The 23,529-nt window shown below is 45.8% G+C and overlaps 2 protein-coding genes and 1 long non-coding RNA gene across 12 annotated transcripts in view; 2 read left to right on the forward strand and 1 right to left on the reverse strand.

Annotated features, from left to right (window-relative positions):
• Nucleotides 1-23,529, forward strand: part of RNF135 (ring finger protein 135) — a gene marked incomplete at its 5' end in the record, with an annotated part of 230,923 nt that overhangs the window by 137,730 nt on the left and 69,664 nt on the right. The window lies entirely within an intron of this gene.
• Nucleotides 1-23,529, forward strand: part of RHBDL3 (rhomboid like 3) — a 133,418-nt gene that overhangs the window by 49,454 nt on the left and 60,435 nt on the right. For all 10 annotated transcript variants that reach the window (XM_079965538.1, XM_079965533.1, XM_079965536.1 and 7 more), the window contains one exon: nucleotides 14,626-14,784. In XM_079965538.1, the coding sequence (XP_079821664.1) occupies nucleotides 14,626-14,784 (159 nt within the window). The remainder of the gene's footprint in view (nucleotides 1-14,625; nucleotides 14,785-23,529) is intronic.
• The window catches only part of LOC307210157, a 53,774-nt gene that overhangs the window by 1,121 nt on the left and 29,124 nt on the right, over nucleotides 1-23,529 (reverse strand). The gene's annotated exons all lie outside the window — the stretch shown is intronic.

The following is a 23,529-nucleotide window of genomic DNA, read 5'->3' on the forward strand; positions in this document are numbered from 1 at the left end:
AAAGGGCCAATGCCTGCTGGGAGGCGGGAGGTAGCACCAATCCCTTTTCTTGTTTCCTCTTGAGCCTTGCCAGGATTACCTCTCTTCTTCAGTAGCTTCTCCACTAAGCTGATATTGCCCTCTGCTAGGTTCACTTCCCTCTAAGGATGCAAGCAGTTAGCCCACCCTCCTTCGCCACATTGCCTCCACCTGCCAGCTTTGCCCTGTCTCACATTTCGGGGAATGACATGCCACTGTTGCTCTCCCAGCTCCATCTACTGGGGACTTCCCTTACCTTCCAAACTGGCCCGCCAGGGCAGTCCGGCTGCACCCCTTTGTGACTACTAGAGCAGGAAATCTGAAGCAGTTGGAGCCACCACATATTGTTCACATCCACAGCCTCAGGCTGAGCCCATTGCAAAGCTGGCTGAAAGTCACCTAAAGACATCGAACTAGCTGAACATCCCACCTGCCCCCAGGAAATGTGTTCCCTATTCCAAATTGCTTTGGTTGTGCTCAGCAGTGTTTACATTGCCGAAGAGGAAATAGCCTGAACTGAGAAACAACTTACTCTTAATTTTGCTCTTTCCTAAGGGAGAAACCACTGCCCATTCTCTGGGTTCGACAGCTATAGCATTAAAGAGAAAGGGCAACATTCCTGGAAATGTCAGGTATTTTTCCTCATGGGAGTCGTAGGCTGGGAGATCTGCCAAGGTGATAGACAGGGATCAGCGGAATTGGAAGCCCGTTTAAAGCTGCTGTATTACAGAGTCAGGCCATTGGTCTGTCTAGTCTAGGTCTGCATTCAGAGAGGACTAATCTCCTTGGACAGCTCAGAGTCCCAGCTGCATGGGAGCTCAACAGCCAAGGCATGCCAATGGATACCATTCACCTGAGCTTGAACATCTAGGTTCAGTTTGCTTTAACTCTGCTTCTGCAGTTTCTTCCTAGCAGAGAATGAGAGTCATTATTAACATTTCCATAGGATCTATTATGGTGGGCAGGTGGAAAGGGAGGCATACTTTGTTCCATATTGCAATCAGCTAGCACAAGTATTCTGGGAGAAGGCTCTCTTCAGTGTTCTAAAATGAATCCATTTCAGTACCAAAGTTCCCTTCTTTCTCACATTTTCTCTCTCTTCCTCTCCTTTTGCTAGTCTCGTTATACAGAAGAAGTTTCAAAGCAGATAAAATAAAATTGTTTTAAAAAACCAGAAAATTTGAAATAATGCAGAAGGCAAAATCCCTAAAACACTCATCCAACAACACAACATGAAGGGCAACTCCTGCCCCACTTTTCTGGTAAAAAGTGTGATTTGGAAAGGACCACATTCAAATGTCACCTCACCTCTAAGCTTACTAGGTGGCTCTTAGCCATCACTGAATGTGTCCCACCCCCCCAGCCACAATTCCTGATTGCATAACGCTGGCCTACCTTCCAGCACTGTTGTAAGGTTTATTGAGAAAAGATATGGCAGTCTTCCTCATCCTGGTCCCCTCCAAATGTTGCTGGATTTCCGTTCCCATAATCCTTGATCATAGACCACATTGGATGGGACTGGAGCTGATGGGAGTTGTGATATTTTACACTTGGAGGGCACCAGGTTGGGGAAACCTGGCGCATATGATGCACTTTGAACACTGTGAAATTTCCTACTTGGATCCCATTTTTTATCATGCTGAAATCTTCTTGGAGCAGATAATTAGTAGTTTCCGTCTGTAGCTCTGCTGGCATCCTTTACGTGCTGCGAGACACAGAGGTCAAAGGTTAGAGAGTCAAGCGCTGAGCATATACCCTGTTGCGTACTGACTCTCAGTGAAAGCGAAGCCTCCGTTTCTAACTCGGGAGCTGAAATCTGTTCCACGTCTTATCCTATTCCTATTTCCATTAGTTTTAATGGACTCACATAAATAATCGATGAGGAAGGAGCGGAGCTAAGGAGGGCTGGGCCTGCAAATACGTCCTTTAGTCTTAAAACAAACAGCCAAACTGAAGATGTCTCCTTGCTGCCCTTCAGCTTTATTAACCCCCCACTCTTTGAAGAGGAAATTTATTGCCAGTGATCCCTGGGTAGAATTTGCTTTAATTTTAATGCACACATGCATGCGTGCACGTTCACACACACAGTGTGGCATCTGTTCTAATCCAAATAGGCATCACAGCAGCCTTCTTCTCCACACTTGGGTCCTTATACGTCCTCAGCGGCATCTCTTCCAGTTGTGGAATAGGCTCTCTGGAGAGACCCACCTGGTGGCCAGCCTTAATGTCATTTGGGCACCTGGCCAATACCTATTTATTTTCCTAGGCCTTTATAAATCACGTGCCAGTTCTGTTCTTGTTTAGCTCAGTGGATTTTACTGGCTGCCCCTGTATTAAATTGGTTTTAGCATTGCATGTTTTTGTTCTCTGCTTTTAAATCATACTTTTTGGCGTCTTGTCCTGTTCTATTCCTTGCCTTTTTTTCCCTTTTAGTATAATTGTGATTTAAACTTTTGCTCTGCGTCTTATTGCCTCTTCCTATCTTACAGAGGTTCTTGGCCCCTGTGCAGGGAGTGGTCTGGGAAGGAAGTGGTTGCTAGATTCTTCCTGGGAGGGGAAACATCATATTCTGAGCAGGGTCAGCCTCTCACATTTGATCCTTTTGGAGGGAAGGTCATTAAACCTGTAGTAACCTGGATAATGTAAAAATGTTTTTGCCATTCCTTCCAGTGTAGCTTCTGATCTGGGAATGGAATTGCTTTAGTTCCATTGGTGTTTGATCTGTGTCAGCTGGAGGAACATGATGACCCTAGATATCTCAGCAGCATTTTTTTTAAAAAGGAAAAAAGGATGGACCTTATAGTTTGGGTGGATTGCCTAAGACAACAGAGGGGGAAGTCTGTGGCCCTCCAGATGTTCTTGGGCTCCAGCTTCCATCATCCCTGATCGCTGGCTGTGCCACCTGGAACTGATGGGAGTTGAGAGTCCAATAGGTTTGAAGAGCCACCGTTCCTCTCTTCCTGGCCCAAGATCTAGGAAAACCAGAAGACATAATAGTTCAGTCAGTGGAGCATGAGACTCTTAAATCTCAGGTTTGTGGGTTCAAGCCTCAGGTTGGGCAAAAGATTCCTGCATTTCAGGGGGGTTGTACTACATGACCCTTGTGGTCCCTCCCAATCATGATTCCATGACTCTAAGTCATCCATCAAAAACCACTGTATTTTTCGCTCTATAGGATGCAATTTCCCCCCTCCAAAATTTAAGGGGAAATGTTGGTGCATCCTATGGAGCGAATGCAGGCTCCTTGGCTTCAGCGAAAGCAACGCGAAGCCTCCAAAGCACAGAGGGAGTGCTCCCTCCGCGCTCTGGAGGCTACGCGCTGCTTTCGCTGAAGCCAAGGAGCCTGCATTCGCTCCATAGGATGCACAAACATTTCCCCTTAAATTTTGGGATAGCTGCCTGAAGCCTTTGGAGCGCAGTGGAACCTCGCGCTGCACTCCAAAGGCTTTGGGGTTAGCTGCGCAAGGCACCCCGCTGCCCCCCGGAGGCTTCTCAGGCTGTCCCAGAAGCCTCCGCAGGGCATGGGGATGAAGGCTCCCCGTGCCCTGCGGAGGCTTCGCGCAAAGGTAGACCAGCTATCCCAGCGGCTATCCCAGAAGCCAGAACAGCATGAGGCTATCCCAGAAGCCCAGTCCCTCTTGCTGTTCTGGGTTTTGGGATTCAGATTGTTTTTTTCTTATTTCCTCCCCCCCCCAAACTAGGTGCGTCCTATCGTCTGGTGCATCCTATAGAGAGAAAAATATGGTATATTAGGGGAGGAACCATATCTCAGTAGTTGAGCCCACCGGAAGGACTGTACATCAGTGGTAGAGTATCAGGTTTGCATGCTGAAAGTTCCAGGTCCATTCCTCAACAGCTTCTGGTACAGCTAGCAAATGTTCCTTCCTGAAATCCTGGAGAGCTCCTTCCAGCAGAAAATATTGAGCTAGATGGCCCAATGGTCTGACTCAGGGGTCAGCAGCCTTTTTCAGCTGTGCGCCGGTCCACCGTCCCTCAGACCATGTGGTGGGCCAGACTATATTTTGGAAAAAAAATATGAACAAATTCCTATGCCCCACAAATAACCCAGAGATGCATTTTAAATAAAAGGACACATTCTACTCATGTAAAAACATGCTGATTCCCAGACTGTCCATGGGCCGGATTGAGAAGGCGATTGGGCTGGATCCGGCCCATGGGCCTTAGGTTGCCTACCCATGATCTGACTCAATATAAGGCAGCTTCCTATGTTCCTTTGTGCAATCAGAATGCCTTGGCCTCAATTCTTTGGATCTCTGGCTAGCAAGCGATGTGAAAAAACCTCTGCCATAGACTCTGGTGAGCCACCACCAGCACCGATCAGAGTAGACCACACTGGGTGAACAAATAGTCTGGCCTGAATGGAGGCAGCTTTTGGGGATCAGAGAGTACCAGCTGCCGCAGCAGTTTTATCTTTCCAACCTTTGCCTCTACCTTGCACAGATGGGACTATAATCCTTCCCAAACCAGGCATATTCAAGGAAAGGGCAAAGTGAAAACAGAATCTCCCACCTGCTTCACAGCTACCTGATCAATACCGTATATCCTTTTGCTCATTCTTCTCGGTACTCAAGAGGCACTGCGGAGAGAGATTTCTCATAGACCAGGCCAGAAGTCCTTTGAGAGCTCTGCGCTTCTCTTTCTGCAGCTCCGGAGCTGTCCAGCAAATTCCGCGCTTGTGATTTACTAGGGGCATTACCTCAGCACTTGAATGTTATCTGACTACTTGCGGGCAGGGCGATGCTTCAAGCCCTTGGGTTCATCTTGGGTCAAAGCAATCTAAAGCATGTGAAACGTACAACCTGGATGGTACTTAATCACTATGGGCTGACTGCAGAGAGAGAGCTTTACTGAATGCTACTGTGTTCAAGAGAGAGAGAAAAAGAGAGAGAAAATGAGGGGTTAGAAATCAGTGTTAGAAACTCAGATATATAAGCTAGATGCCAAATGGCTCCTTAAAGAGCTACAGTCACCAAAGCAGAAGGTCATTTTTGGGTAAGATGGCTCTAATGTCTTGTTTTTCAAATGATGGACTGACGTGATTGATTCTCAGTTAAAACACCTGGCTAGTTCAGATGACAACCTTGATCTAGGTTGAGAGCTTGAGAACTTAAAGGGGGGAAAGTCACTTGATCCAGGGACAAGCCCACATATATATTGACCTATTCCAACCTCTTTTTCTTCATGGTGACACAGACCATTCATAACCGAAGAATATTCTTCACAACTGTGAACAGGGCAACATTATAGAGAATAGTCAATGAGACAGTCATAGAATCATAGAACTGTAGATTGGGAAGGGACCACAAGGATAAACTAGTACCACCCCCTGCAATGCAGGAATCCTTTTGCCCGGTGTGGGGCTCAAACTCCCTACCCTGAAATTAAGAGTCTCATGCTCTTATCAACTGAGCTATCAAGATGCTATCGTAGATGTTATTGCTATCATTGTTCATGGTTAATACTGATGCTTTCTACACCTCTTTGAATTTTTTTTCATAAAACTGTAAAAGTCTTCTAAATGAGTGAAATTTTATACCATTTCCTCTTCCAAGGAAGGTTTGTGGTAGCTGAATCATGGAAAGGATCTGCTCCTCTTCCTTGTTTTCAGCTGGGTGGAGATCTCTTCGTTGTTGTTTTTATTGCTCAGATTGGTCCTCCCCATTCAAATGAGATCCTGCTTAATACAGGAAAGGAGAAATGGGTTGAACTGTGTTGTGTGGTAGCAATTTCCCCAGATATCAGGCCATTGTTTAGCAGCAGTGCATCTTTGACCCACCCTGTTTGTGAACTCATCCGTGGCAAATGTGCCTTTAATTAAAGCAGCAAAATAATCTGAGATTCAGGATTCGTTAACCAACAAAACAAAACAAAACACCACCACAACTTTCCTCTCCTTTTAAAGCCAATTTCCTAGGTCATGTTTTTCTCTACTACGTCACTGGGGTGTCCTTTTATTCCCATAGAATAATTTTAAAACCTTGTAGGGCGCTTGGGAAGTGGGAGAATCTATTCTCAAATTGGGCTGTGATTATGCCCGTTAGCATATTTACATTTCTGCTTAAGAGCCTGGTGGGGGGATCAAGGGAATTAAGGGCACTTGTCATTGAAATGCAGAGGAAATCTTGCATGAAATTACCGTTAGCGCCCTATTGTTGGAGAGGGCTTCCAGCCGTCCACACCACACCCTCGAGCAGTTTGGTTGCATTTTGCGCAGTGAAGTGTGAAGTTAGAGGCAGGAGTAGTGTGACTGAAGTTAAAATAGGGAACCATTACTTTGGCTTGGTGATAGCATTCGTCTGAGGCTAAGAACTCAAGGGATCCAGATCTGGAGTTAGTCCTGACGTGACCACTTAATGAAACTGGAGGTGTTGCCTGTCTTCCCATTCATGACTCAATAATGGATAAATACTCAAAGCTTCTCTTCAAGGTCAGTTTTGTTCCCTTCCTTTCTTCCTCTCTTCCCTCCTGCCCCCGCCCCATCCGCCCTGCCCCTTAGTAAAGGGGGTTGGGGTGGGGGAGGATACATGAAATGCGTTGAGTTGTACAGTTGCTAAAGGAGAAGAATAGATACTTTCCGAAGAACCAGTGCACTTTTCTGAAATGTATACCTGGCAACCATTCTCAAAAGGGGCTTTGTAGCAGTTTCTTTTTCTTGACGTGGAGATGTGTGTGCCTTGCTTATCATATAGTTCATATGTTAGCAGCGAGAAAGAATATGGGGAACAGCCTACGAAGATAAGAAATGAAACCGAGGACATGATCTAGGTCAGGCATGGCCAGACTTGGCCCTCCAGATGTTTTGGGACTACAACCCCCATCATCCCTAGCTAACAGGACCAGTGGTCAGGGATGATGGAAATTGTAGTCCCAGAACATCTGGCCATGCCTGATCTAGGTAGTCTGCCTATTTAAAGAAACCACCTAAAAACTCAAAGGAGAATTTGTACTTTCAGCACTTGGGTAGTGTTTACAAGGCAAAATACTTCTCCTTTGTCATATGTATGTACATTATCCCGCAATGTAGCACGGGATAAGTGGAGCTGCCTTATGCTGCTTCTGTATGGAAAGTCTCACCTGGGTTTTGAGGAGTGGGTTTCCTATCCCCTTACCTGTTACAACCCACTGCGTTGGCTTCTGGGTGTAACTGGACTCAAAATAGCACCATCCCTGACAATTAGGCAAACAAGAATGCTTATATAGTTATCTGTTGGTTCTCCAATTACAGTGAGGGCAGGCGGGCTTTTGACCCCTTTACCTTTTGGAATGGCCCCTGTTTTAGGAATGCTGTGGGCTGTGATTTGACTTACTTTAGGCTAGATCAAGGTGTGGAGCTCGCAGATTGTATTAAGGGACCTCCTGCCACAATGAATCAGCCACTGCCTGGTATGTTATTTTTGAGGCCAGGTGAATCTGTACTGTGATGTTGTAGCTTAGATTATGTAGATGGTGCAGCTGACATCGTCCCTTTTTAATACATTCCCTCAGTTGGGTTGCATGTGGATGTGCTGGGTGAGCCCACCTAAGCCCCAAAAGCTCTGCATGCTTGTCCATACTTTTCATGGAACAGTTGCCTTAATGCATGTGCAGCTGTAGCACCACAGATCCTTCTGAGAAACCCAGCCTGAGCTGAAGAGGGTGGTAGCTGATTTTGTAAATTTTGGTAACCTGTAATTAACAATTTGCGTGCGGTTTTCGTGAGCCTGGTAAAAAGCAGCTTAGTCAGTGGATGTATTGTACTTGTTTAACAGCGCTGGCATTTTGAAATGGTTACTCTCAAAGCAAACTCAAGTCACACCTTAGAGGAATTCCCCATTGTGCTCTTCCGTCAGTGCTAGCATTTCAGTTTGCCAGGTGGAACTTTGCTCCTTCTTCTCCCCATCATGTGCTGTTCTGAGTTTCTCCTGCACCACCACCACCACCCATGAGGTGCATATGGGGAGGAGAGAGGAAAAAGTCCTACTGTCCGAGTGGAAGTCCTTTCCCAGGGCTTCCACGGCTGGGACTCAGTAGGACATTTGAGTTACTAGCCTCTTTGACTGTTGCCTCTACCTCGAGCCCCACAAATCTGGCATCTCCAGTTTTATTGCCGACCCTTGAATGGTACATAATTTGATTTCCCTGCACCAGAGAGTTGAATGTGTTGCCTCTGATATGTGGAGCGTTGTTCCTGAGGCGAAGGGAGGACTATTGAAGGTCTATCTATGGTGGTAAAGGTAAAGGTAAAGGTACCCCTGCCCGTACGGGCCAGTCTTGCCAGACTCTGGGGTTGTGCGCCCATCTCACTCTAGAGGCCAGGGGCCAGCGCTGTCCGGAGACACTTCCGGGTCACGTGGCCAGCGTGACATCGCTGCTCTGGCGAGCCAGAGCCGCACACAGAAACGCCGTTTACCTTCCCGCTGGTAAGCGGTCCCTATTTATCTACTTGCACCCGGAGGTGCTTTGGAACTGCTAGGTTGGCAGGCGCTGGGACCGAGCAGCGGGAGCGCACCTCGCCGCAGGGATTCGAACCGCCGACCTTTCGATCGGCAAGTCCTAGGCGCTGAGGCTTTAACCCACAGCGCCACCTGCGTCCCTGCAGGTGGTACATGTGTGTATTTGACATTGCAGCTATGGAGTGATGAATAGGTAAAAGGTAAAGGTAAAGGACTCCTGGACGATTAAGTCCAGTCAAAGGCAACTATGGGGTTGCAGCGCTCATCTCGCTTTCAAGCCGAGGGAGCCGGCGTTTGTCCACAGACAGCTTTCCAGGTCATGTGGCCAGCATGACTAAACTGCTTCTGGCACAACGGGATACCGTGATGGAAACCAGAGTGTATGGAAATGCTGTTTACCTTGCGCCTCAATTATACCTATTTATCTACTTGCACTGGCATGCTTTCGAACTGCTAGTTTGGCAGGAGCTGGGACAGATCAACGGGAGCTCACTCCATTGCGGGGATTTGAACCGCCAACCTGATCAGCAAGCCCAAGAGGCTCGATGGTTTAGACCACAGTGCCACCCGCGTCCCTTGGAGTGAAGAATATCCTGTATGTGAACCAGCTCCAAGCCATGAGTACAAATACACAGTGGGGGGAGGGAATATAGGGCGATCTTAATGCCACTGCACTAGTTGATCTTCTGCTATTCAACAGGCCTGCCTGGAATCCTGACTATAACATGGGCAGTTGCCACAATTCATATTCTGTACGGAATGTTAGCTCGTATACCTGCCAAAAGCAAGATAGAAATAGAAAGGGAGGGGGGAGAGACTGTCAAGTAAACAATATGTCATCGGGGAACATCTAGTAGCCTTTATCAAGTAGATTGCTTTAGCTGAAGTGATAATTCAGTCTTGTAATAATTCTTCCCTATTTCTTGACATATTTGGTTCCAAATGCACTGCTATATTTGTGGGTGTTCGCTGCTTTTTCTTTTTCTTTTTAGCACAACTGGCTACGCTCTGAGAATCATTTTTAACTGTGCCCTTTAAATATAAAGTGCAAGGTTTTATACTCTCTAAAAGGGCACAGTGCAGACTTCACCTTCTCTTTGGCTTTGAGGAGCCCATTATTAGTGGTTATGCAGGGGAAAGAGATGAGAGAAGCTAGAATACCTGGGTGCTATCCAGGTTCAGAGTAAATAGGCATATAATGATGTAATTTGGGACAAAAAATATATATCTTGATGAGTCTAAACTGACAGTGATTAATCAGCAAAGATATCTTGGGGTCATGGTGATCAAGTCAAGGAAATCGTTAACTCAGTGCGCAGCAGCAGTGAAAACAGCAATTTTTGTTTGTCTAGGATTATTAGCAAAGGGATTGAAATTAAAATACAGTATCCCAGTGCCTTCCATTGTCTTACTAGACTTGCTGTGCTGCTGAACTGTTGAGCATCTTCCAGGCTGTTGCTTATATAGTGTTTTTGTTTTGTTTTTAATTGATTGATTTTTATCTATTCTACACATTTTTAATTTTGTATGTAAGCTGTCTTGGGAGGGCTTAGGGCCTGAAAAGTGGCATACAAATGCTGAGAAAGAAGTAAACAAGTGAATTAATTCCTCTTAAATCTGCAATAGAGTCACATTTGAAATATTGCCTGTGCTCCTGTCCGTTCCATCTCGTGAAGGGCATCACAGAGCTCATGAAAGCACAGAAAAGGGCAATCAAAATGATGGAAAAGGCTGGAGCACCAGCCCTGAGAGGAAAGGCTAAAATGTTTGTTTGTTTTTAAAATTGAAACCTGATTTTGAAGAGAACATAACGGGGCATTTATAAAATTAGGCAGCAAGTAGAGAGGGTTTTCCCCCTTTTGCTTTTCTCATCATTACAGAACTTGAAGCTACACACACAGCATAATGGACTTATAGAACATTCTGCCTTAAGATGTGACTAGGGCTGGGTGATATCTGGTTTTCAACATTGCAGTACATCACCAGCTAAATATCGCAACATACTGATATATCACAATGTGTGAAATAAGGCTGGAATTATGTAGAGGCATTGGCTGGCTTCACGGTTTTTCCTGCATCATGATTTTTGCATAACACACACACACACACTTATGATTCGCAATATATTGCCAGGTCAAAAAATATGAAACTGATATCACGATATGGACTTCAATCTGCTTTTGGACCATATATTGCCTAGCCCTAACACACATAATGATTCATGGATACAGTGGTACCTCAGGTTACATCCGCTTCAGGTTACATACACTTCAGGTTACAGACTCCGCTAACCCAGAAATAGTACCTCAGGTTAAGAACTTTGCTTCAGGATGAGAACAGAAATTGTGCTCCGGCGGCACGGCGGCAGCAGGAGGCCCTATTAGCTAAAGTGGTGCTTCAGGTTAAGAACAGTTTCAGGTTAAGAACGGACCTCCAGAACGAATTAAGTACTTAACTCGAGGTACCACTGTATATTACCAGGTCAATAATTATGAAATTGATATCACAATATGAACTTCAAACTGGTTATGTTTAATGGTGACGTTTAATGGCTTTGAAGCAGGCTGAGACAATTTGATGAAGGATAGATTGCTGTTAGCTGTGACAGCAGCATGCCTCTGAGTACTAGTTCATTGGATGGGGAAGTGGAGAATACCAAAGGAAGCCTGCAGCCTTCGTGTGGTTTTCATGGAAACGCCTGTCTGGCCCATAGCTGGGAAGAAGAAGAAGATGGTCTCTGTGGCTGCTTAGTTCTGATTCTGTGGCTCTTCTCCACCAGCTTGTTATTTGGGGTCCCTTTTTCAGGCAGAGGAGACCCCCTCTAATTGCGATCTGGAGGTGCTCTGATTGAAACTGCAGAAGTACACGTTTTCTCTGCCAAGTGATCAGTCTTATGCCAACTTTGGTTATTGCTGTGCTGCAGACTTCTTTTCAGGTTCTCCGCTTGAGGGGAAAACCTGTGCCAGCTTTAAGCTCCTGGCAAGCTGCTACTTTTGCCATCCACGCTGCTCATCAAACCAGCTTTTTCTTCTGCTTCGTCCAATCAATCACAGCCAAAGGTGCAGCTTTTGTTCGCTGTTAGAAAACCGCGATATAGTTTTTTTTAAAAAAGAGTTGTTTTTAAAGAAGAGAGATTCTTGTCGCTCTTACCAAGCTGCCTTTTTCCATGTACAACATGTTTCCATGGAAAAATGCCCTCCTGGGCTGAAAATTCGCTCATAAATCCCTACCTCTTTTCTTCTGCCTTTCAATCCAACCGACAAGCTTGATATCATCATTATTGGCAAGCGGAGGCCAGCAGGCCAAGTTTGGAAGATCAAAGGCAAATCTCCCCACAGCTGAGATCCAGCCAAGACTAGACTGCATTGGATTTACTGTAAATTGCACTTCGTTACTATTGGGATTCGGGTTTACAAAAGAAAATGTCTTGGGTCCGATGCCAGTTCTGGCTCTCACTTTTAATTGCGAGCACAAAATGATAGTTTGAATCCCAGCAAATTTTATATCTCTGTTCATTGCACCTCCTCTTGCAGGAATAAAACCATTAGCAAGGACTTTATTTATAGTGCCCAGCCCCCAGTAAATGTTAGAATTCTCCCCCTTTTAAAACACACTTTATTTAAATATTTATCAGTTACAAAAGAGCAGTGCATTTCATTAACAAACTACATTACATCTCCATTCCCCTCTCAGAGTTACAATTCTCAGAGTGGTTTAGTGGTCAGTCCCTCTTCCCCCAGGGAACTCCGGGAATGGTAGCTCTGTGAGGGGAAAACAGCACCTTTAACAAACCACAGTTCCCAGCAACCTTTGAGAGAAGCCATGGCTGTTGGATATGTTTCGTATGGTAACTGCTTTAGATGTATATTGCAGCTGGGGCCTTAGTCTCTGCATCTGTAGCTGAAATAATTTGGCAGCAATTGATGGGAGAGATCACTGCTTGAGTGCGACTGTGAGTTTAGATGGAGAATAGCTGGCATCCCTAACTGTACTTTTCCTGTGAGAGAGCTTCCATATGTACATGCAGGAAAGCCGAACGTGATCCAGAAGGAAGGAGTTAAATGCTACCTGGAAGTAGTCTCGGAGTCTAGGAGGCCGTGTCAAAACCGGTCACGGTTTGCGTGCCAAAAACCAGAAGGAAAAACATATAAACATCAACTGCAGCAAGACCTAGTCAACGTTGCAGGATGGGATTGAGAGAATGATGGCAATTGGAGCAGAAAATAGTTTTTTTAAGGTCACAGGCAGCAGCTCTGTTGCTGAGCCATTACAAACCTGCTCCTTAACAGCCTGATTTAGATATACATAAAAGATCTCTCTCTTGTGCTGCCTGTTCCTCTCTATTGCTCTCTCTCTCTCTCTCTTTTTAACGACTGACATCTGTCTCAAAGTTCCTTGCTGTCTGGAAAAGCCACTGAAGAACAGGAACCCTCGAGTGACGCCAAGCAGTACAATACATTCTGATATATTTGATGGAGATCAAACTTGCTCTGCAGATACATCAACTACAGTCAGCAGAATGGGGCGCTTTTTCCACCACGACGTCTTTCTCTTCTGCCGGAGGCAAAGGCATTCCTGGAAGGAGAGAGGAGAGCTAATGGAGCTCATGGTGGTTTTCCTGCTGACTCCTGTAGAATTAAAATGGCTTAAAAGGAGCTCTTGTGCTACAGTGCTTCTGGTTGGGTTGGACAGGGGTTGGCAAATTTTTTTAGCCGTGGGCCAGTCCACTATCCCTCAGACCTTGTTGTGGGCTGGAGAAGTGCCATGGGGGGTGGGACTGGAAGAAGAGGCGAGTGGGGCAAGTAGTCCTCCTCCCCAGCCCCAGTTGCTGCGCTTACCTTCCCAGGGGCTGCCACAACCGCTGCTGCTGCTTCTCGTGGGTAGGCAGAGCGAGCTCGTCCACTCCACTCTCTGGCCCACAGGAGCCCCAGGGCGGTGGTGGTGGAGGGAAGATGGACCAGTGCGAAAGGGCTGGCTCCGGAGAGGGACTGCTTAAAAAGGCGCTCAGCCAGCTCACCCAAGCCCCCTTCCTCCTCTAGGCAGGGCAGGGAGAAGCCTGGAGGAGGGAGGGAGGAGGCGCCGCCATGGTTTGTGAGAGGGAAGGGGGGAATGGAATGGCACAGGGGGGAAAATGACGCAGCCCAAACAAACAGTGGAGCATTCCATAGTTGTCCTGGGGCACCAAGGGCTACAGGGGGTCCCTTTTCAGTGACCCTGCAGCATTTATGTCACACCCTAAGGCTCTTTTGCCAGCCCTGGGAGTTTGGTGTGATGATTGCAGCCCACACCCAAACATTGTGCCATCATTTGACATCCTTCTCTAACTGAGGCTCAGTTTGGTTTTCAACATCTTGCCCAAGAAAAGCATTTAATGTGTGTGTGTGTGTGTTTGTGTGTGTGTGTGTGAAGATTTCCCCCCAAGTGCATTAAAATTAATCTGTTTTTAATTAAATGAGCGAGAAAGCCATAAGCTGTAAAGAAACACCATTTTATCCAAATTTGAATGCAAGATAGGGAAAAGGTAGGTAGGTTATCCAAGGTTGATAAAACACAAAAGGAAGTTCTGCTGGCTTACACAGCAAGAGACATTTCATTTCATTTCTTCATTTATTGAATTTATATACTGTCCTATACCCAGAGGTCTCAGGGCAGTTCACAAAAAAAAATCACAATATATAAAATCAAAATGAAAACAATAATCCAATAACACTCCCCCCCACCAAAGAGCCACATTTTAAAGGTTATAGGATGTTTATTAGGTCAGCCAAAGGCCTGGTTAAAAAGGAACGTATAATGAAGGTGCCAGGCGAACTTCCCTGGGGAGAGCATTCCACAGATGGGGAGCCACTGGAGAGACGGCCTGTTCTCATGTTGCCACCCTCTGGACCTCCTGAGGAGGAGGCACACGAAGAAGGGCCTCAGAAGATGCTCTCAGGGTCTGGGTCGGTAGGAGAGGAATTTACATTTACCTGAATTATTGGGATCTGTCAAGACATCTGAAACTAGATCCAGTTCTTGGTCCCTTCTGTGTCATTAATAGCTGTGGATTTCCCTATCATTGCAATATGACCATAATCGAAGCTATATGCCCGAGATGGGGAATGTGTTGAGCGCTAATATACCGAACCCCATTCACTTTGGTTCTCTCTTTCAGTTTGACCCTGAAAACACTGGCTACATCAGCACTGAGAAATTTCGAAACCTCCTCCAAAGGCATGGCTCTGAGCTAGATCCACACAAACTAGAAGTTCTTTTGGCCTTGGCAGACAACAATTCTGATGGGAAGATCTGCTACCAAGATTTCGTCAACTTGGTAAGTGATTCTGTGCTGATTGCAGGCATGGCTCCAGGGGCCCTATCCTGATTTTCTGCTCCCTTCTCACCACTGCACTGGGCATCTCTCACCTGGAAGGGTGGTGTCAAAGAGTTCGCCTGAAAGGCTTTCCATCTTCAAATGAATTCTGATTATAATGGCCGTATGCTGCCTGCAGAATCAGGAGCATGTCTCTGAATATCTGCTAGTATAGAAACAACAGCAGGCTATTGTGCTGAAGTCCTGCTTGTGGTCTTCCCAAAGGCTGTCTGGTTGGCCACTGTGAGAAAAGAGGAAGGACTTTGGTCTGGACTGTTCTTATGTTTTTAAATGCTTCCCCCCCCCCCCACCACCACTTCATATTAGCTCAGGGGCTGGGTTTGGGCCTTGTTAGTGAGGATATTGTTGATTGGGAAACTTGGAGATCCTTCTTGATAACTGACCTGATGGCTTCTGGTTCAAAATGTCCTGCCAAGAGCTTCTGTGTTTTCAGAGCAAATGTCTTTCCCACAAAGGTCAGGTGAAATAAAGCAAAAATTCTTGGTCTTTTTGCAACCCACTTCTTGTGCAAGATAACAGTTTTTCTTCAGGGGAGTCTTAGCAAAGCAAACCCTTGAGAAAATCCAATGCTCAAGGATGATTCTTGCATTCTGAGGCATACTTGTGTGCCTAATTGATAGAGATGAATTGCTGAGTAAATATACTTGCAAACTCATTTTTACATTATTTTATACTTGCTTGGTAATTATTATGTTTAGATCTCAGTCTTCTTTTAGAAACCCAGAGCACCTTATCTGGAACTCCCAATCATTTCCAAAAGTGTGCCCTTGTAAACATGTGTGCCTTCTGGCCTAGATCCATGATCTAAAACCTGAATTAGGACCTCTGTAAGATCCAAGGATCCCACCATTACTTGCATGGTGGTAGTTGCTGTTGTTGTACATAGTTTTAGAAGGAGAAAGACAGAGGTGGAGGAGGAAGAGGAGGAAGAGGAGGAAGATGGACATATGTGGTAAAGAAAAATAGATCTAGACCCCATGTTGTAAGTTGAAATGAAAGTGGAGTTCTGGCTGTGAAAGTGCTGAAGGCCTAAAGCAGCCCAGTTGCTTCAGAATAATCCACTGTATATAGAGGTTTACCAAAAGGACAGACAGACTAACCTTGGATCGGAGGAGATTGGACTAGATGACCCTACGATTCTATGAACCTGCAGATTAACCTAAAATGTGTGCCTGTAGGTCAGTCGCAAAACCATACCTCCAGTTTGACTTGGAAATCTGCCTAACTCCCAAAGCAATCCATTTGGCAATTGTGTTTTATGACTTGCATAATAAGATATGGTTGCTTTAATTTTTGAAACCTCTTTTTAAAAATTTGGATGCTGAAATCCAGCTTGACTGGGCTGAATTCCTCCTGTTGCAGAGGCTAGCAGTATTTCATTTGAATGTCTGTCTCTTTTACTCGATTTTGATTGCTTTATTTGCTTGCAAACAAGATCTCACTTGGAGTGCTATAGATAGGTTTATGCTCTGCTGCTGGAACGGTAAGAAACAGCTGTTTTGACAATATGGTATGGTTACCAGACATCCCCGTTTCCCAGGGACAGTCCCTGGACAAAATCCGTCCCCGGAATGTCCCCAGATTTCATTTAATGTCCCCGGATTTATATTTTAAGTGTTTTAGGTTTATTAGTAGGGAATGAATGTTGCATGATGGGTTCAACGGCACAAGACACATCATATGGGGACTTTCAGTGAGGCAAAATGGCGGGCGCCACGGCAGCAAGCAGCTCCTGAAGCTAGCCAGAGCCAACTGGCTCCGGGCTGCTGAGACTGCCACTGTCACCGCCCCTGCCGAAGGGGAACCAGGGACACCCGGTGCATCAACTGGGGGAACCGCTGGCACACACACCTCACGACCCAAATCTAGCCAGGAGCGAGAGCACTCAGTTGACTGCCCAGCGGCGCTCCGGGGCCAGGAAAACCCTGGAGCCAATGCAGGGAGAAGGAGGAGAGGAGAAGGAGAAGGAAGAGAGAGAAAGAGGAAGGAGGGGGGAAAGGGGAGCCCTGACCTTGCTGCTCTGCAGCCGCTGCCGCTGAGAAGGAAAGGTAGGAGAGCACCAGGATGGCAAGGAGACGTGGCTGAGCCCAGGCCCAGCCTGAGCCTACTCCATGGCAGCTAGCACTCCAAGAGAGCAGGCCGGGGCCCAGAGGAAGGCCACGCGACAGAGGAGACCACAGAAGTGAAGACATTACTTCTCAATTTTATTTTATTTTAAAAAAATTCTCTTAATAAAAAAAGTGTCCCTGGTTTCTTTGAAAAATATCTGGTAACCTTACAGTATGGTCCCCATCATTCCCAAACTCAAAGCACCCCCTTATTTACACACACCCCTATATTCTCCTCTCTGCAGCAGGTATGTTACCAGCTAAATTCAGTTGTTGATTGGTATGAGTGGCATCCCTTCCATCTTGGTTTAGCTGCTGGCCTTAAAGCTAGTGATCTCAAGCATAAATTAGGAGAGGTGCTTTCTAGATGCTCCTGGGCTACAACTCCTATCATCCTTGGCCACTAGCCATGCTGGCTGCGGCTGATGGAGCCCAACAACCTATGGAGGGCACACCAGCTGCCGCTGCTCTAAATCTTTTATCTGCCATAGTTTCCTTGTGGTCACATATTCAGGCAACTGGCAAACATCCCTCTCTCACTGTTAGCTGCTGCCTGTACCTACTTTGAGGAAAAGCTAGTAACAGGAGAATGACATCAATTGAGAATCAGTATAATGTAGTGGCTAGATGAGTAAGATTTCCAAGTATACATGTACAGGATAAGGATGTGACTCTGTGCAAGATTACAGCCCCAGTCTTTCTGAAGGGGAGGTCTCATCTTTGTGTCTTTGGGGTTTAGTTCTTTCTGAGCTCAGCCTGCTTTGGTCAAGCTAAACTCAGGCTCCAGCACCTCAATCTGTTCCTTACACATTTGTTTTTCTCCCCATGAGCAGAACAGGAATGTTACTGTGCTTGTTGTATCAGTTTTCTTAGCCAGGCAAGAAGCTCAGCAGGGCTACATGATTAACCTCATTAAATTGCAAACTAAGCATAATCATGATGAGCACATAAACATGTGACTGTGTGTGTCTTGTGAATGGTTTTTATGCACATAGTGAAAAGCAGCAGCAGTAGTAGAATTTGCCAGCTTCAGTTGTTGGGGAGATGAAATGATCACTAGCTAAAATATAATGGATTAACTTGCCAATCCTGCTTTGCTGAGGGTTGAGAGTCTACCGAGCATGGCTGCTACTGATCAGCTTCAGCTGGGTTTTTCTAAGACCATGACCTCTTCTTCTGTTCCCCTCATCCTCAACGGCTTTCTGGGTTAACATGTTGTGGGCTCACAACAAGAGAATGTTCATGGCACAGAGTTGATACCAGGTTATCCTAACTGAAAAAGCAAGACCTGCAAGAAAATATTACAGCATGCGATAGAGTGCTCTTGTTCAGGATGCTTCATTTTATTCCTCCAGCAGCGACTCAAGATTCTGTGTCCACTGAGCAATGTCAGGTAAGCCAGTTGGGTCATCAGGAAAGATAGGGGCCTGATGGAGGAAACTTTGCATGGCGTGGAGACTCATAACGGTGGGACGTGCGGACACCCAGTGAAGCCAAGCTTCAGAAGATACAGACTAAAGAAAGAAGTTCTTCAGAGAGCACTTGCTCCCTCAAAGCTGCAGCCAGTCCTCAGGAGAACATTGGAAAACGGTGGCATGATAAGTCTGCCGCAATCTGCCATAGTCCCTTGCATCTGCCACTCTGTTTGACACTGTCAGGCGAACCCCACTTCCAGTTTAAGATACTGGTTTTGAAAAGAAGGCTTTTCACAAGCAACTTCTGACCCAGACGATCCCTCCTATAAATGAGAAAATTTCATTACATGTTTATTGAACCAATGTGGCAAGAAACCATTGATTTCCTATCACACCTAACCCTCTGTACCCATTCATTTACGTTTTTGCCGTTCTAGTCAATTGACCTACAGACACTGAAGCTTCAAATTAAATAGGAAATGGGGCCACTGTTCATTGGAAGCACCACTGAATGTTGGACGTCTTTCGAAGGATGTTTCCATCTATCTGAAGCCTGCCATTGTCTTCTCTCATCACCACATAAAGCTTTGACGAGTTCAGATCTGGAGGTGCCAATGTAGCAGTCTGATTCTGGACAATAACATTTCCAGAAATATATTCTTCTGGATTCAGTGGGACTTAACTCCCAGCATGAACTGTGCCTGAGGTTGCAGCCTAAATTCACCTGATGTTGGAGCTGGTCTGTGGGCAATGTTCTGAGGTTAGCAGTCACCTGGTTTATGCGTGTGCATGCTAATTACTTGACAATTGTGACATCAAGTGGTGACTTTTCACATGGGAATAAGCTCATCTCAAACGAAACACTGCAGAGAGAACTTCCACGTGATTGACGTGCATAAAATTATGAGTGGTGGAGAAAATAGCTAGGGGCAAGTTTCTGGGATGCATTCCTGAAAATAAGGAATGCCTTCTGGAATACTTCTGATAACAGAAGTTCATGGTAATAACATTTATGTTTCTCCCCACCCCCAACCTCACAAAAATAATTCTAGAACTCAGGGACATCCAGTGAAGATTCCAGATTGACAAAGGGAGGGATTTCTTTACACAGTGCATAGCTAATCTATGGGATTTTCTCCCCCAAGAGACAGTGATGTCATTCAATTTGGATGACTTTTTAAAAAAGGACTGCACAGATTCATGGAGGATAAAACTATGTTCTGCCTCTGCTGCTTACTGGGAATCAGAAGAAGGGATGATGCTGTTGCACTCAGTTTCTTCTTGCAGATTTCCCTCGGGCGTCTGGTTGGCCACTGTGAGAACCGAATTCTGGACTAGAAAGGCCATTGGCTAGATTCAGCAGGGATCTTCATTAAACACAGTTCCATGGAGTCATTTCACACATTCAGTTGTGAGCTATCAAGCAATGAGAAATCAAACAATTGTGTGCGTGTCAACCCGGGCCTTAGACGAAAAGCATTCCATTGAAACAAGAGCAGTGCCATTAATGCTTTCAGAGCTCACAGTTCTCTAGAGAAAGGGGCGGAAAGGGTGCCCCGTGGATGACCTCTAAGGTACACAAAACAAGGCTATGTGGCTGAAAGACCCAGGAATTCCTTCTTCTTGTAGAAAGGGATTGAACAGGTGCATCAACCAGACTTCTGAGGTCCCTCCTCTTCCCAGAGCAACTTCCTCCTCCACCTGATGAGCACTCCAAAAAATTGGAGGACCCCGGGAGTGGCCTCCAAAGGAGCACATGGAACTGTCACTAAGGCAAAGCAAGTAAGACAACCATATTGCACTCATGTTGCCTTTGGGGCAGAGGTCCAGCGCTGCACTCAGCAGACGGAGCAAAAGGAGCCCTGAAGGCAACAGCTATAAATAATATTCTTTACTGTCTACAGAGTGGTCCACCCCCCTGAACTTTATGTCTGGGTCTCAAATTGCCTAATTGCACCGCCATGTTGCACAGGTTAAAGTGTTTTAGCTCAGTTATTTGGGTGGAGGGATTGGTTGTGAACTGTGGTGACAATCTCTAGGTCCTGATTGTGTTGTCTTGACTAGAGATCCAGTTCTCCTAGTGGAGACTTCCGGTTGTAGCTTAAAACTCAGCCTTCCATAGTGGCTGCATATGCACCACAGTGTTACAAGTGCACATGGGTCTTCCAGGTCCAGTTTCCTTCCGTGTTTGCTTTCATGCATATTTGCCCACACATGAGCACTTTCGGTTGGACGCTGTCTCAGTGTTTCCCATCCACACTAGTGGGACAGTGCTTGATGAAATGTGTTTGCACTCTGCTGTCCTCCCCCTTCAGTCAGTACTTCCCCACCCAGCATAAGTTCTGGAAATCTGATGTAATATTCTTAAATAGGTCCATCATGCATCTACTCACACCTTTCTGTTAACCAGGCACCACAGCAGACTCCAGCAGAAAAGCAGAACGAGTTCATTATTCAACAGAGGATAAACAGAAGTAACCAAGGCCAGCTTACATAGAAAGGAACTGGTAGAGGGACATAAGAAAAGCCACACACAACATAAACCCCACCCAATGAGTCATAGGAGCAGCAGCAATGGTTGCACTTCTTTTTAACCCTTTGCACACCATATGCTGCACCTGAGGTCTGTTGTGGGCATACACACAGGTATTTGTTTACCTGTAGCCGCTTCTTTCATTTTTGTTTTTACATTTGAGTGATAAGTTTTCTAATATATCAGTACGTTTCCAAGCACAATTCAAAGTGTTGGTGTTGACCTTTAATGCCCTAAAGGGCCTCGGCCCAGGATACCTGAAGGGAGTGTCTCTACCCCCATCGTTCAGCCCAGACACTGAGGTCCAGTGCCAACCTTCCCACATGATGTGCTCCAGTGGGTAACATGCAATTTTATGTTGGATTTTATCTTTTTAACCACATTATCTGCAGGGGGCGGATTAAATGAAATGAGAGGGAAATGGTCTTTTATGGACTATTTAAAGAAATATTATAGCATGATGGATTTGCAAGCAGAATTTGAAGCGCGAGCAATACAGTTTTGTTTGACTTGCTTAGCATGCTTGATCGGCTAACCCCACCCCCGCAAAAAAAGAAAAGAGAAAGATTTGTGGCGCTGAAAACAGAGATTGATACAAAATACATCTTGTATATGGGTGGATTACAAGTGTGCCTTTGTATGTTCTTATCAATATTCATGAAAGAAAAGCAAGCGCCAGCTGCGAATTGTTAAAACATTATTGATCAGAGCTGTTCACGGCATCTCAAAACAAGTTCAGGACACCATCGCTTTACCCTTGGCTTGCTGCACAGCTAGAAGAGAGAAGTTTTGATTGATGTGCTTAAACTAGCGGTGGAGAAAAGGCACACAGCGGCGTTTGGTTAGGTGACGGGCCGGTTAGTGTGAGCAATATCTGTTTTTGAGGGGACCAGGGAACATGTTCACAGCTGCAGAATCATCTTTGAACCTGGCGCTGCTCCCAGATTCTCAGCCATATTAAAATACCTTTTTACCAACCCTGCTTTGTTTGCCACTGGGACACCCTACTGGAATGTAGTGACCTAGCCACTGCTACTTCAACCCTAGTGACTTCCAGGTTAAACTACTGTAAGCTGATTCCATGGTCGTGAACCAGGACCATGTCTGCCCTGCAGGTTCCCAAGCTAACACTGTGGCACTTAATCAGAGAGAGAGAGAGAGATAGGTGGCAACATGCCTTGTGAGGTTTTGTACAGTACAGTGGTACCTCAGGTTACATACGCTTCAGGTTACATACGCTTCAGATTACAGACTCTGCTAACCCAGAAATAGTGCTTCAGGTTAAGAACTTTGCTTCAGGATAAGAACAGAAATTGTGCTCCGGAGGTGCGGTGGCAGCAGGAGGCCCCATTAGCTAAAGTGGTGCTTCAGGTTAAGAACAGTTTCAGGTTAAGTACGGACCTCCGGACCGAATTAAGTACTTAACCTGAGGTACCACTGTACTTCCCTTGCTTAATGGTACCACCTGTGATACTCCCACAATTCACTTGGTTTGCCACGTGGGCCAAGAAGATAACAGCACAAGCCCATTTTTGCTGTATCAGAACCTCTTGCAGTTTATGCTGTAGGGAAACTTGCCTGTGGACCTCATGTGAATACAGTGGTACCTCGGGTTACATACGCTTCAGGTTACAGACTCCACTAACCCAGAAATAGTACCTCGGGTTAAGAACTTTGCTTCAGGATGAGAACAGAAATCGTGCTCCGGTGGCGCGGCGGCAGCAGGAGGCCCCATTAGCTAAAGTGGTACCTCAGGTTAAGAACAGTTTCAGGTTAAGAATGGACCTCCAGAATGAATTAAGTTCTTAACCCGAGGTACCACTGTATAGCATTCCAGTGAAAAAAATCCCTCTATGGGCAGAGGAAAGAAACACCATCCTGAGTGGGACTCGGATCATGGTTTATCACTCTCAGCTCGCTAGGCTATCCATCTCCCAGCGAGATGGAGGCATATCTGCTCCTATTATTGAGTCTAAGCTTTTAAAAAATGGTGTTCCAGTTCTTTCTTCAGAGAGATCTTTCTGCTTCTGACTGTGCTGTGTCTCCTTTTGATCTAACAAGAAGCCTGTGCAGGGTTAAGAGTCATGGTCTGCTGTGAGGCTCTGGCTGGAAGACAATTTAATTAGATTCCTGTTGGGAGCAGCTATGTACTGTGGTGACATTATCCAAGACAGTTCATTCCTACAGAGCTTCCCGTTTTATTGGTTGTGCGTCACACAGTGTTCGGTGTGTGAATCATGGAAGGGACCATGAGGGTCATCTTAGTCAAACCCTCTGCAATGCAGGAATCTTTTGACCAATGTGGGACTTGACCCCACAACCCTGAGATTGAGCCTCATACTCTACCAAGTAAGCTATCCCAGCTATAAAAGCCATTCAAGTTGGTGACCATTAAAGTGTTGTTAGTGAGCCTCGTCATGATGGGTGGATGGTAGAATTGACAGGGGTGGGTGCTGTGAGAGTGTTGTTTTCTACAGCCCTTGTTGATTCTGCCACTTGTTGATATAGGTTTGCAACTGTGTTAGCTGTGACATAGCGGTCTAACAACAACAACAATTTATTATTTATACCCTGCGCATCTGGCTGGGTTTCCCCAGCCACCCTGGGTGGCTCCCAACAGAATATTAAA

This window comes from Podarcis cretensis, assembly GCF_951804945.1.
Source record: "Podarcis cretensis genome assembly, chromosome: 2".
In the NCBI taxonomy this organism is placed as follows: domain Eukaryota; kingdom Metazoa; phylum Chordata; class Lepidosauria; order Squamata; family Lacertidae; genus Podarcis; species Podarcis cretensis.